Below are 13,149 nucleotides of genomic sequence, written 5' to 3' on the forward strand. Positions count from 1 at the left end.
ATGAGATGACTCAACATAACACGTCATATACTTTATTGTATATTTGTATATTTCCTAGAATGATCTTGTAGTGCTTCTTTATTTAAACTGTCCATGAGAAAATGGCTGAACACACTTCGAGTTTCACTATACGTGGTGACGCTCAGCCTTTAGGTGCAAGCATGATCCTTCCAGGAATGCCAGGTTTAATTGGTGAGCACGGACACAAAGGAAGAGCCTTGCCCTGCTCCTCGATGCTTGGGCAGCGTTTTCCAGCTCACTTTCATATCACTCCGTGTGTTTCACGACCACTGGTCTATTTTATAACCTCGTCTCATATTTCTACCATGTGTTTTAATAGTCTTTAACGTCATCATTGTATAGAAAACTTTTGTACTATGCAAACTCATTCTCTCTGGAACTGGCTGAAAAAAGCACAAAAATGAAATGCACACTCCACGTTTCATACTGCCTGACTTAAGGAGAAAGTCAGCGCACAGGAAAGTGAGGCTGAGTGAGCAAAGCCTTCAGTGCCTGACAGCGCTAGGGGCTGAGCTGGCCGAGGAAGGAACCACCACATCTGCTGCAACAAATCAGCATCCGAGAATAAAAAGCCAGAACCAAATGATGGCTAGAATTTCCTGACCTTCGGACTCCCTTCGCCAGGTGCTCAGGTGTGTTGTGTGATGAAAGATTATCCAGACGCTCTGCAGCCTGTCTGGGTTCCAAAGGCGTTTAGAACCCATCTATGTTGCAACAAAGACCTGCATTTGAAAAATAAAATCCGGATGCACTTCAAAATAGTAACCTTCAAAGCATCCATTTGTCCAGTTTGCTGCTACAGCGAGGCCGAACGGAGCAGACTTCAGGGCGGCGCCGGCGGGGAGCAGGGAGCCTGGGCGGCCCTCCTGTTACGGGAGGGACCTGAAATGCACACGTTGATCGTGGGTGGAGCAACAATCCGGTCCCCGACGCTGGGCGCGCTGTGGCGCTGCTTCCACTTGCCCGGGGACATCCTTCTGGGGTCCCTCCACGGAGGAAGAGCCCTTCATTTCTATGGAGGGCTGGAGCGAGTCGCAAGCCTTCTCCCCTCCAGCGGCAGCTTCCAAAGCTTAACTCGCAGAGGTCCAAGCGGCACCGCTGCACAGGTGGGATTTCTGATGGTTTCTAAAGCTTGACTTCCAGATGAAACTCTTGCCGCATGTCGCGCACTGGAACGGCCTCTCTCGGGTGTGGATCCGCCGGTGCTGGGCGAGGAGGGTGCTGTAATTGAAGGTCTTCCCGCACCGCTCGCACCCGAAGGGCTTCTCGCCGCTGTGGACCCGCTGGTGGCGGTGCAGCGTGGAGAGGCGCGTGAAGGCGCGGCCGCACTCCCCGCATGCGTGCGGCTTCTCGCCCGCGTGCGCGCTGCGGTGCTGCGCCAGGTGGGAGCGCTGGCTGAAGGCGCGCCCGCACTCCGCGCACGCGTGCGGCTTCTCGCCGCTGTGGGTGGCCCGGTGCCTCAGCAGGCGCGAGAGGTACCTGAAGCTCTTGTCGCACGTTTCGCACGTGTGCGCTCTCTCCCCTTTAGTGCTTCTCTCGTGGGTCCCAAGGGGTGGACTAAGGAAAATCTTGGGTCCCCATCTACTGCATTTCTGGGCACCTTCTCCTTTGGAGATTGTCCAGTGTGTCCTGTGTAACTGTCTCTCCTGGAGAAGGAAGTTCTCAAGGCTCCCTAACCGGCCCTCGTGTCCAAGGGCTTCTCTGCAGACCGGTGTTGGAGGCGCCACCCCTGAGAAGCTTCCAGATGCTTCTCCTGGAGGCTGCGCAGCTTGAGACATGCTCACTCTTGCAGTCACCTGCTTACATGGAGACCCCTGGCTGGAATCTGAAACAAAAAGAAAGGGCCTATGTGTCCCCCGTGCTGGAAAGTCCACGTGCGCCCTGACCCGCCTCACAGATCAAGCATCAGACCGTCTGCCACACCTCCCACAGGTCATCCCACAGGTGACCCTAGTTCATTGGCTGTGCTCGCCTTCCCCCAAGGGCTTCCTCTGTATGTCCCAACTTTGTGAGGCTGCACCGTCTCTCCATCTTTCTCTAGTTGAAGGCTGTGGCAGATGCTGCTAGCACCCTACCTCAGTGCCCTGCCCACCTAGGATTTCTGCCCCAGCTGCAGTGGACAGCTCTGCTGAGCTCCAACTGCTGCCCACTGCCAGCAGCCTCTGGGGGAGTCCCTGGGCCTTCTCCAGAGCCCTGGGCTGCCAGCCGCACTGCACTACAGGTACCGCCTGGGCCGGGAATGGAGGAAACCCCACCTCCCTCTCTCTGATGGACAATTCCAGATGCCTTCTGCACACCTCTCAGTGCTCCTGGAGCTATCACACTCCACATGCTCACAGCAACAACTCTCATAGTGACTTTTCTCTCCTCCCACTTCTGAAATTGCTGCCTTCCAGATACACCATCAGTACCCCAAACTCTCAGGCTCTGTGCCCAGGGGACCCAAACTAAGGCGAGTGGTACTGGAAGTGGCCTGGCTGAACCCCAGGAAGAGTTTCTGGGATGGGGCTCCACTGCCCAGACGGCCACAGGCCTCCAGCACAGGGATGAGGTGAGGGGGCTGGGGCTGCAGCACCAGGAGGCTAGGAACTTCGCAGGGGCCAGTGAGAGAGGGCAGGCAGGAGGGGAGCGCCAGGTTATGTGGGCGTTTTTGCCCTCTAGCTGTGCAGGGCAGTGGTCTTCAGGAGGGCCACAGGGTCGCCTGACCTTTGTAAATGTCCTGGACAGCACTGGGTAAAGCGACAGGCTCAGGGCAGCCAGCCACCTCCAGAGGAGGCTGTCAGAGCCAGAGGCCTTCACAGCTCCCCTGAGCCCTCAGCTCCCCGCCGTGGACGTCCCTGTGCTGACTGTGGGGCCCAGGCCACAAGCGAGGCCTAGCACCAGGGGCCCTGCAGGCGCAGGCTGGGCCATCGCTGCCTCGGCTCAGATCAAGGCCTGGAGAGGAGAGCAGGACCTTGGGACTTGGCGTGGGGACACTTGGCGATGGACAATCGACTGTGGGCTTCCTTGAGAAAGACAATGGGCAGCTAACCCGGCTGCTGCTCGACGTGTGGAACAAGAAAAGCCAAGTGATGGGGAGCGGAGGGCCAAGATCAGCAGACACGATGGAGAGCCCAATCTCTCACCCAGATCTGGGCAGTTCACAGACCTAGGGCTGTGGACCGAAGGGGAGGCTGGGTCCCCTTGAGAAGAACAGCCCTGCAACTTATAGCTATCTATATTATATATATCTACAATAGATATATTCTCAATCCTTCTCCAAAGGGCTGAACACCAGGGAAAGACGCACACCCTCACCCAGAAGGCTGCTGGGTACAGGGTCTGAGCCAACACTGATAAAAGGGCCCGGAAGTGCCAGTGGAGTGGGGGCATATGGAAGCCAGGTGACACAAGGGGTGAAGGAGCACGTCACGGACCCCCGTGTGGCCGCCCATCCCCGAGGGTCTAATTGGGATAGGTGCACTTAGCAGGGGAGAGCCCTCTCTTGGCCTCCTGGCTGGTGCCGTGAGAGCCGTTATGTCAGGAAGGGCCAAGTGGAAGCCGGGAAACTGCCCCCAGCCCTGGGCAAGGCTGTCAACCAGCAGCAGTGCTGTGCCCACGTGGCCGCCTCAGAGGCTTGAAGGAGGCAGGGACGGTGGTCCAACCGCAGCCCCATTCGGTCCACCTGCCTGGCACCTGAACCACCCGATGGCTCATGCCTGGTGCTGAGGAACCACTGGAAGCTTGAGCAAGTGTCGGCTCAGCCACAGCCGCTGGGCTGGACACGGCGCCTAGAACGGACACAGCAACAGCACCTCAGGCACCTAGGAGGGGCTCTCAATGTGGCAGATGTGTTCCTCTCAGCTCCCTTCAAAGAGGATCAAAGCGGCTGGCATATGTCACGGGACCGACCCCAGCACATGTTCATGGTCCTGCCCCAGGGCTGTGTCGGCTCCGTCACAATGGGGTCCACAGAGACTTGGACAGCTGTGACATCCACAGCAGCCCAGTGGTCACTGTGCTGATGACCTCATGCCAATCGGATCTGGTGAGCAAACTGGAAGTGGCGAGGGCTCCCAACCCTCTAGAGATGCCTGCGTGGCAGAGGGTGAGTGAACCCCTAGAAAGGGTCAGGGGCCTGCCACATGGGGGAAGTGCAGGGGGCCAGAGGTGGGCACTGCCAGGAGATGAGCTCTTCAGTAGAGGGCAAATGTGGCCCCCGCCCTCCTCTGCCAGGAAGGCAGCTCAGCCTGGTGGGCCTCTTGGGGTTGAGACAGCATATGCCACCCTTGGGGAAACCGCTCCCACCCCGTTCACGTGACCCACGGGCTGCCAGTGTCAAGCAGGGCCCAGAAGATGCAAGGGCTGTGCCACAGGCCCCGGCTGCAAGGTGCTGAGGACCTGCTGGGCCCTGCGTGGAGTCCCCAGCCAGCTGCAGGTGTCGAGCCTGTAGATTCTGGGCTAGGTGCGCCTGCTGCAGCAGGACACACTTGCCCTTTCAAAAGTGGTGTCTGATGTGCTGCTGGGCTTTGCAGAGACTGGACAAGGGACAGCAACTGGCTGTGTGGTTAGAGCTGCCATCAGCAGCCAAGTATCGTCAGATCCACCCGAACAGGCCTGGCAGGTCCAGAAGACACAGTAACTCACAGGAGCGAGGGCCAGGGTCCCCATGTCGGTCAACTCTGACACCAGCACCTCTGCCTCAGCTTGTCCCTGGGCCTCCCCGGGACCCCAGTGACTGGTGTTTGAGGGCCTGCTTCCTGCCTGGGTGGGCTTCAAATGCGGGCAGAGGGGGAGGGGTGGAGCTCAGGGCAGCGCACCTGCCGTCAGCTCTGTGGCGAGAAAGAGGTCGACCGGGCAAGGTCACACCTGGGGAGAGGTGTTTGATGGACGGCGTGCAGGTCTGCTGCAGGGGAGGCACTCAGAGACCGGGGGACAGGATGGCTTGTCCTTCGGACATCAGCCAGCCTCTGTCCTCAGTCACCAGAGCTTGACCAGTGAGCCCACGGGCAGAGGAGCCTTAGTGCGGGAGGGGCCAGAGCTCTCACCCAGGCTCATCTAGCTCCTGTTCCTGCCGAGTGCATGACCTGTTAGTAGCAAAGACCAATTCCTCAGTCTGAAACCTGCAAGGGGACTGACCAGCGCTGTGGGCAAGTTAATCACCTTCCACCCTGCAGGGGGCAGTGGCTGGGCCCCACCAACACTGACGTCTACTCCAGATCCAGGTTTGCCCGGGGCACCTTGGCCAGCACCCCACCTCTAGGGCCCACCTCTAGTTCTTTGTTTTTTTGGTGAGGAAGACTGTCCCTGAGCTAACATCTGTTGCCAATCTTCCTCTTTTTGCTTGAGGAAGACTGTCCCTGAGCCAACATCTGTGCTAGTTTTCCTCTGTTTTATGTGGGATGCCGCCACAGCATGGCCTGACGAGCAGTGTGTAGGTCCATGCTCAGGATCCGAACCGGTGAACCCCAGGTCCCTGAAGCAGACCGGGCAAACTTAACCACTACGCAAATGTAACCACTACACCACCAGGCCAGCCCCCAGCCCTAGCTTCTTGATGTGGGAGCCACAGGTCATAGTTTTAGACCAAGGGACCCATTTTGTGGCAAAGGAGGTGAAACCATGGGTGCAGGTCCCCCGGATCCGCTGGTCCTATAATATATGCATCAGCAGAAGCAGCCAGCCTGATGGAACATTGCACGGGTTCAGCCCAGAAGCCAGCTGGGGCCCTCCCTGGAGGGCATAGACATCGAACCAACAGCAGGTGTACAAGCGTCCAGGAGCCATCACGCCCTATGACCCTCTTGCAGAATTTTTGCTTCCTGTTACTAGATCCTTTGGCTCCGCAACAGAGCCTGTATGGCGTGCAAACCCGAAAAGACTTTCAGTCCCACCCCCAGACCTTCAGGGAGGGGAGAAGGGCTGGCAATTGAGTTCAATCGCCAAGGCCCAGTGATTTAATCAGTCTCGCCTATGTGCTGGAGCCTCGTAGAAACCCTACACCTCGCCCTGCACATCTCTTCCAGCTGGCTGTTCCCGAGTTGTATTCTTTATAATATACCGGTAACCTGGTAAGTAAAGTGTTTCCCTGAGTTCTGTGCACTGTTCTAGCAAGTTAACTGAATGCAAGGAGGGGGATGTGGGAACCTCCAATTTACGGCTGGTCGCTTAGAAGCACAGGTGCCAACCTGGACTTGCGATTGGCACTGTAAGTGGGGGCACTTGGTGGGACTGAGCTCCGTCTGCGGGGTCTGCACTAACTCCGGGTAGTCAGTGTTAGAGTTGAGTTACTTCTAGGACACCAGGTTGGTGTTCAGAGAGTTGGGGAATTGGCTGGTTTGGGGAAAACCCTCCCACGCATTTGGGAAGTGCTGTGAGAAGCAGAGAAACAGGAAGAGCTTTCCTTTAAGGGGAGGTGATTGGGTGATGACCAGCCAGTGGGCCACCACCATGCACGGCCAGCAGCCATTCCGGGAGGCTGGATGTCTGGGCTGGACCACTAAGTATTTTGGCTCTTGCCCCTGCGCAACCCCACCCCCAACTTTCGTGACTTGAGCCAAGAGTCCCCCTGGCTTTGGCCAGTTTGGCTTGGATTTTCTGTCCCTTGAAGGTGAGGGTTCTAACTGATGCTCGTCCCATCAGGTGTTGCTGGGGTTGCTGGGAGAGAAAGTGAGGCACCGTTCGTAAAGCACCTAGCAAGTGCTGGGCTCCTGGCAAGTTCTCTGCATCTACTGCAATGGTGGCGAAGGCAACAGTGGCGGCCTTTACTCCTCACCTGCTACCTGGCCGCCTGTTTCCAATCTGATGCATGTCCGTGTGCCCAGGTACCGACACCAAGGGACAAGCCAACAAGAGTGCCCTTTATGACTCTGTGTGACTGTCCTTCCATCCAGCTGTTCACGACGCTCACGCTGGCTGGCTGTATATACTGAACAACTGAGGCCCCTGGCTCCCCTCACTCACCCATGCTGGGGTCTTCCAGGATCTCTCCTTCGTTGGCCCCCAGCAGGTCCAAGCCCCAGGGCTCCTTTCCTTGCTCCAGCCGGGAGATCAGATCTGGTTTGGATCCTGGAACTCCTGGCCGAGAGGAAGTGTGTGGACTGAGATGCTGGGACACCCTCGGCTTCCTCTCCTCGGAGGTAGCCCTGGGACTGAGGGCTCGGGGGCCCCAGGTGAAGGCTCAGAAACAGGGAGTCTCCCCAGGACCCTGTGGGGGTGGGGAGCAGGGCAGGGGTGTAGGCTCAGGGCAAGGACAGTGGGCTCAAGCAAGGTCTGCAGCCATGAGAGAAGGGGATGCTCTACTCACAGAGGCCCCAGAGCCCTAGGAGAGGCCCTGCCCTGGGCATGGGCCCAGAGACCCCATCTGTCACCTGGGCCTGGGCACAGAATAGCCTGGCTCTGGTCCCTGAGCCACAGCCAGTCTGGCCCCTCCGGGTCCCACCAGAACTCTGAATGGGGACTGGGGGTGAGGAGGGCGGAAGGCCTGGGTCTGAGACCCCTCACCCAGCGAGGCCAGGTTCCTGTAAGTTTCCAGCATCACGTCCCTGTACAGGGCCTTCTGCTCGGGATCCAGACGTGCCCCTTCTTCCTGAGTGAAGTGCACAGCCACGTCCCAGAAGGTCAGCAGGCCCTGAAACAACACTCATGCTGCACACGGGGTCACCATGTCAGGGGTGGGCAGGGTATCGGCACACAAGGGGGAGGGGACAGATGGCAGGTCAGCAGGTACTGGGGAATATGGGTTGTGGGGCACTGGGGGACCTAATGATAAGGGGCACCAGCACTCCCTACCCATCCTGTCCAGCTGACATCATTTCTCACCTCCCTCCATCCCCCCAACCTGCTCCCCACTGTCTTCTTTGATTAATGTCCCTCCCCAGCCTCAGGGAACCCTCCGGGGAAGAGAAGGTGGGGACAAGGGAGGCCCCCTGAGCCCCTCGTCCTGGAGAGGACCTGGGACTCAAGGGCCCGGGTGCAGCGGGCTCCGAGGAAAGACCCTCTGGGAGGCAAGGAGCCCCAGTTCCCGGGGGCAGACGCGCTCACCTGGGGCCAGGCGGCCGGGAGGCTGCGCGCCATGCCGGCTCCCGGTCCCCCCGGGCGAGGGCAGCGGCGGCGGGCTGCGGAGCGGCGAGCGGGCAGGGTGGGGGCGGCCGGCCCGGGGGCTCCAGACCCAGCCCGGGCCCTTCCAGCGATGGGGCTCCCACGGGCCTGACGCTCTGCGCGAACGTGAGCCCCGGGTGCGCGGCTCAACGCACCGTCCAGCAGGGGAGCTAGAGAAGCCACTGCCTGGCCCGGCCTACCTGGGGCGCAGCTGCAGCGCCGGGCTCCCGGGTCCAGCGGGAGATACAGGAGGACCCGCTGCTGTCGGGGAGCCGCGTCCCCGCGGACCGAGCGCGCCCCCGAGCCCGGACGACCCTGCCCGCGCGCGGTGGGCGGGGCCCCGGGCTCCTCCCCTCTTTGTCCCCGCAGGCCCCGCCCCTTCCTCCTCCGCTTGGGCTGCTCCGCAGGAGCCCCCACCCCGCGCCGGCCTCGACCACGCCTCCCGCGCCTGCGCTCAGCCCCGCCTCCCTGAGTTACCTGCCCTGGCTCACCTGGGATGCTTGCTGAAGGCGCAGACTGTGGGCCTTTGGCGTGGGGCTTGTGGTTCCGCCGGTCTGGCTGGACTTGGGAGTCAATTTAGCAAGTTCTCCTGGAGATACTATTGAAGGCAGGCTTAGGAACCCTGTCCCGGACACTCCTGTTCCTAGGACAGGCCGCATCCCCTCCACCGCCTGGCCAGTGCCGCCCTGGGCCCCTGAAGAGGGTCCCTGCCCTGGACCCTGACCTCAGAGGGCCTGCGAGTCACACACACACGCCCACGCGCGCGCCTCTGTCCCTCAGAATCAGGGCTTGGCGCTGGCAGAGCTCTGTCTTAGAAAAAGGAAAGTGGACGGAAGAGGAGGGGAGGGGACGGGAAAAAGAGAGAGGCTACTGGTCCAGATGTCAGGAAGGTTTGTGGCTGTGCCCCGCTGGTGTCGGAAACATACTGCTTCCAGTTACAAGGGGGACTTGAGCAGCAGACATGCCGCTCAGGTGAGAGGAAAGACGATGAAGTACTTCTCAAATCCTTGGCGTGCAACTGATGCAGCATAAGGAAGCGGCAGTTTGTAACAGTAAGGACGATCCCTTTTCCTGGCTTTCTTTTGTGATCACACTGCAGGATCAGGATAGACCCCCACCCAAAATTTGGTTCTGATTTGGATTTGTGACCCCGCACACACACACCAAGAGGGTTTGAAATGATTTACTACTTCATTAGGAAGCTTTTCTGGGGCAGCAAGGCAGGCCTCCAAAAACGGCTTGAGAAAGCAAGGAAAGCAGATTGGTCTGAAATTTTGATTGTGGTTAGAGGGTGGGGCCGGGATGAGGGTTCCCACTTGCAGGCAGGGACTTGAAGGGAGCTCCTTGGCTTTCTTATCAGCTTGCCCAGATGTGGGGCCAAGAGAAGAGGGAGAGGTGAGAAAATCTGTCAGCACTGAAACGTCTAACAACGCAGTCAGACTATTACATCTTTAAGTGCCCCTCTTTGGCACTGCTGACTGTAATGGCCCTTTGTGAATCCTTGCGTGCTCCCACATCTCACCCCCTGACCAGACAGAGCAGGTGCTTGTGAACACTGCCCTTCCCCAACTGCAGTTAGATTGTTTCACTTCAAAAACCTCGCTTGGGCTGGGCTGTTATAGTCATCACAACCCAGAGGTGGACTTGGGGTCCACTGTGCAACTCGAGGAGGGGTGGACAGCCGGCTGCAAAGCAGAGGGTGGTTCTCTGAGGCAGGATGGCTGGCCCCCTCCCTGGGTGGTATTTGCAAGTTCCCATGGCAACAGGCTCTCTGCAGCCGGACTCAAGCAGCAGACAGCGTCTCTCCCCGAGGGCTCACCAGCAGCCAGGTGGGTAATGGCGGGTGGCCCTCTACAGTGACACTCACTTGGGCACCTTCAGCAGAGTCCTTCCCAGTAGACAGGCCTGTAAGGGAAGCCATGCAACCCAGGAAGCTTTTCGGTGGGCTTGAGATGAAGCATATGCAGTTTTGGATGCTCATACTGGTGGCAGTGGCACACTCTGGAGGCCTCAGCCAGGACAGCCCCCACTGCCCCTGTGGAGTAGGGTGGGCTCTGTCTCCCTCTCCTCTGTCCGGGTCCCAGGGTCCCTCTAAATGGCTCCACTTCTCAGATGCAGCCCCAGGCCTGTGCTGAAGGCTGGGAGAGGCTCAGCTCTGCTCTGACCCCTTAGCTTTAACTCCATCCTATTTCTAGGTCTTAAATGGGGATCAGTGGGGGTCTCTTTGCAGCCCTCACGTGCTGACAACACCTATCAGGTGTAATTTTCTATATATCCTGAAGCTTAAATCACCATTGCTTCATAGTTTACAAGACATGTACTTCCCACTTACTATGGCTGCAAGACTGATTTCTTTTCAAAACGATTATTCTCAAGACCCTATTTCGATGACAAGGCAGTGTGTGAAAGGGCAGATTGCTAATTCATCTTATCAGGAATACTGGCTCTCCATATGGAAAAGAATTAAATTAGATTCCAACATCTCATCATATTCAGAAATAAATTCTAGATGATTGGAAGGCCTAAGCATTAAAAGTAAAAATTTAAAACCTCTCAAAGAAAAGACAACACTGTTAGGATCCTAAGACAGAGACAGAAGCAGAGAATACACGTGACAAAGGAAAAGGCAGACAGATCTGTCCACACCAGGATTAGTGAAGGACGCATGTGACTCTGTGGAGAGAGCACGGTAGGGGATTTGCAGCATATGTAATACGCAAATAATTTGTACCCAGAATAGAAAACAAACTCTACTGAATCACAAGGAAAAAGATAACCAGCCCAGTGGAAAATGGGCAAGGTCATTTTAGGAGATGGAGTTACAGAAGAAGTTTGAATGTCTAATAAACCCAGAGGCCTGGCCTGACTGGCTATCAGATTTGCTCACTGAAACACCCAGGAGGGGTGGGGGCTGATGGAGGGGTCCAGGAGAACACTTTGGGGGGATGGAGATGTTCTCCGTCTGGATTGTGGAAGTCACATAGGAGGAGTCATTTGGCAAAATTCTATTTATCAAATATATTTATTTATTTATTTTTAAAAGATTGGCACCTGAGCTAACAATCGTTGCCAATCTTCTTTTTTCCCCCCTGCTTTTTTCTCCCCAAATCCCCCCAGTACACAGTTGTATATTTTAGTTGTGGGTCCTTCCAGTTGTGGCATGTGGGATGCCGCCTCAACATGGCCTAATGAGCAGTGCCATGTCCATGCCCAGGATCTGAACCCTGGGCCCCCGAAGCAGAGCTCGTGGACTTAACCACTCGGCCACGGGGCTGGCCCCCAAATATATTTATTTATTAAAAATAATTGCATCTAGGGTCTGGCCCAGTGGCATTGTGGTTAAGTTCACGCACTTAGCTTTGGTGGCTCAGGGTTTGTGGGTTCAGATCCCAGGCGTGGACCTAGCACTGCTCCTCAAGCCATGCTGTGGTGGCATCCCACATAAAGTGGAGGAAGACTGGCACAGATGTTAGCTCGGCGACAACCTTTCTCATGCAAAATGAGGGTGACTGGCAACAGATGTCAGCCCAGGGCGAATCGTCCTCACAAAGAAAAACAAAAAAACCCAAACAAAACAAAAACAAAACTGCATCTAATTGTTTCTAAATTATATCTCAGCAAAATTGCTAACAAAAACCAGGATACTGTTTTTCACCCCTTAGATCTGCAAATTTCAAAGTCAGATAATGTCGTTAGTGAAGAAGTAGGGGAACAGGTACTGTCACACGACTAGAGGGAGTATAAATTATGATAGCCACTCTCAAAAACAATGTGGCAGTACCTAAAATTAAAATCTGCACATCGATTCCCATTTAATCCCATTTCTAGGTATACCCCCCAGAGAAATCCTTGCTCACGACATGGGATACTGGAAAAGGATGTGCTATCCTGCATTATTTACAACAGAGTAAAGCGGGAAATAAATGGTGTCCGTTAATAAGGAGGGGTAAATACACAGCGGATGTAGACATACAGGACTATGCACCCCGTGAGTGGGTGGACCAGACTAGATCTGTGTGTTAAGAGGGGGGTGATTTTAAAACAATGATGAGCGAAACTAGCCAACTGCACAGTGAGATGATGGGCATGCCTGCTGTGTGAATGATTAAGATGCACGCACAGAATGATGCCATGTATCGTCCGTAGACGCCGTATTAGCACGTCAGCAGCACCAGCTGCCGTGCCAGCCGGTTTTCGGCGGTTCCTGTGGATCCGTGGGGGGCTTTTCTCCCTGCTCACGCAGACTCCCAGGCTCCTTCCATTTTGCTCGTTTCTCCTCTACGGCTCCTGAGTCCTCCACAGGGTCCTCTGCAGCCCCGGCAGGTGGGGACCAGGAACGCAGCACCCCCCCCCCCCCCCGCCCCACGCAGGCCAGGCGTGCCCGCTGCGCCACCAGCTGTAGTTTTAGTAGTCCCTCACCAACCCGCCCCGCCCCCGTGGATACGTGGATACGGTGAGGCTTTCCGAATTCTCCCAGCAGCTCAATCACCTATTTGGTTTTGGTAATTGGACACCTGCTCTTCTACCCAGAGGTTGGTGGGGGGAATGGGCGGGATCTCCCGTGACTGTCCCCAGAGGCTACTTCTGCACCCGAAGGACCAACCACACAGCCAGGGCAAGAGCGTGGCCTTAGAGGTGGTCGGCCCGGTCACGCACAACTGTGTGACCTCCCACGAGTGACGTGACTTCTCCGGCTCCAGTCCCTCGTCCGTAGAAGGAAGATGTTCAAGGATCCTGCTCGTGGGGTGCAGCGAGCATTAACTGGGAGACCTTGTGAGAAGCACTCCATAAACGCTGGCTCTCACTGTCTCCGAGCATCCCCGCTCGGCGCGGCCCCTGGAAGGCTCGGCCCTCTCGGTAAACCTCCAAGGGACGGCGTGGCCTCGGTCGGTACGGGCCTCCGCCGGGTATTCAACGTCGCCACCATCTCCACCTGGGAGACAGGCCGCGCTCAGGGATGTCCGCCGTGGCCCCACGTCTCGGCAGGAGAATCCGCGCCTGGCCGGAAGTCCTCACCACCGAGAGGCCGGCCGGCCCCGGCGCGCCTAG

The 13,149-nt window shown here is 57.1% G+C and overlaps 1 protein-coding gene across 2 annotated transcripts; it reads right to left on the reverse strand.

The window, feature by feature from the left end:
• Positions 1-16: 16 nt before the first annotated feature.
• On the reverse strand, positions 17-8,426 carry LOC103561583 (zinc finger protein 251-like). Of its 2 annotated transcripts, none has more exons than XM_008536267.2 (4): positions 8,044-8,426; positions 7,504-7,630; positions 6,964-7,077; positions 17-1,846 (listed from the first exon to the last, which is right to left on the reverse strand). In XM_008536267.2, exons 1-4 carry the CDS (start codon positions 8,074-8,076, stop codon positions 1,092-1,094), a joined length of 1,029 nt encoding a protein of 342 aa, XP_008534489.1. In that variant the 5' UTR covers positions 8,077-8,426; the 3' UTR covers positions 17-1,091. The 2 variants fall into 2 exon arrangements, with proteins under 2 accessions (XP_008534489.1, XP_008534490.1); XM_008536268.2 differs by having other exon boundaries at positions 6,964-7,074; positions 8,044-8,424.
• Positions 8,427-13,149: the final 4,723 nt, after the last annotated feature.

The sequence above is a fragment of the Equus przewalskii genome, chromosome 8, assembly GCF_037783145.1.
Source record: "Equus przewalskii isolate Varuska chromosome 8, EquPr2, whole genome shotgun sequence".
NCBI lineage: Eukaryota > Metazoa > Chordata > Mammalia > Perissodactyla > Equidae > Equus > Equus przewalskii.

Coding starts and splice junctions, on each gene's coding strand:
- LOC103561583 (XM_008536267.2), bottom strand. CDS start 8,076: ATGGCGCGCAGCCTCCCGGCCGCCTGGCCCCAG. Junction 7,078..7,503: donor CAGGAACCTGGCCTCGCTGG/GTGAGGGGTCTC, acceptor CCTCTCGGCCAG/GAGTTCCAGGATCCAAACCA. Junction 1,847..6,963: donor CCTGGAAGACCCCAGCATGG/GTGAGTGAGGGG, acceptor TTTTTGTTTCAG/ATTCCAGCCAGGGGTCTCCA.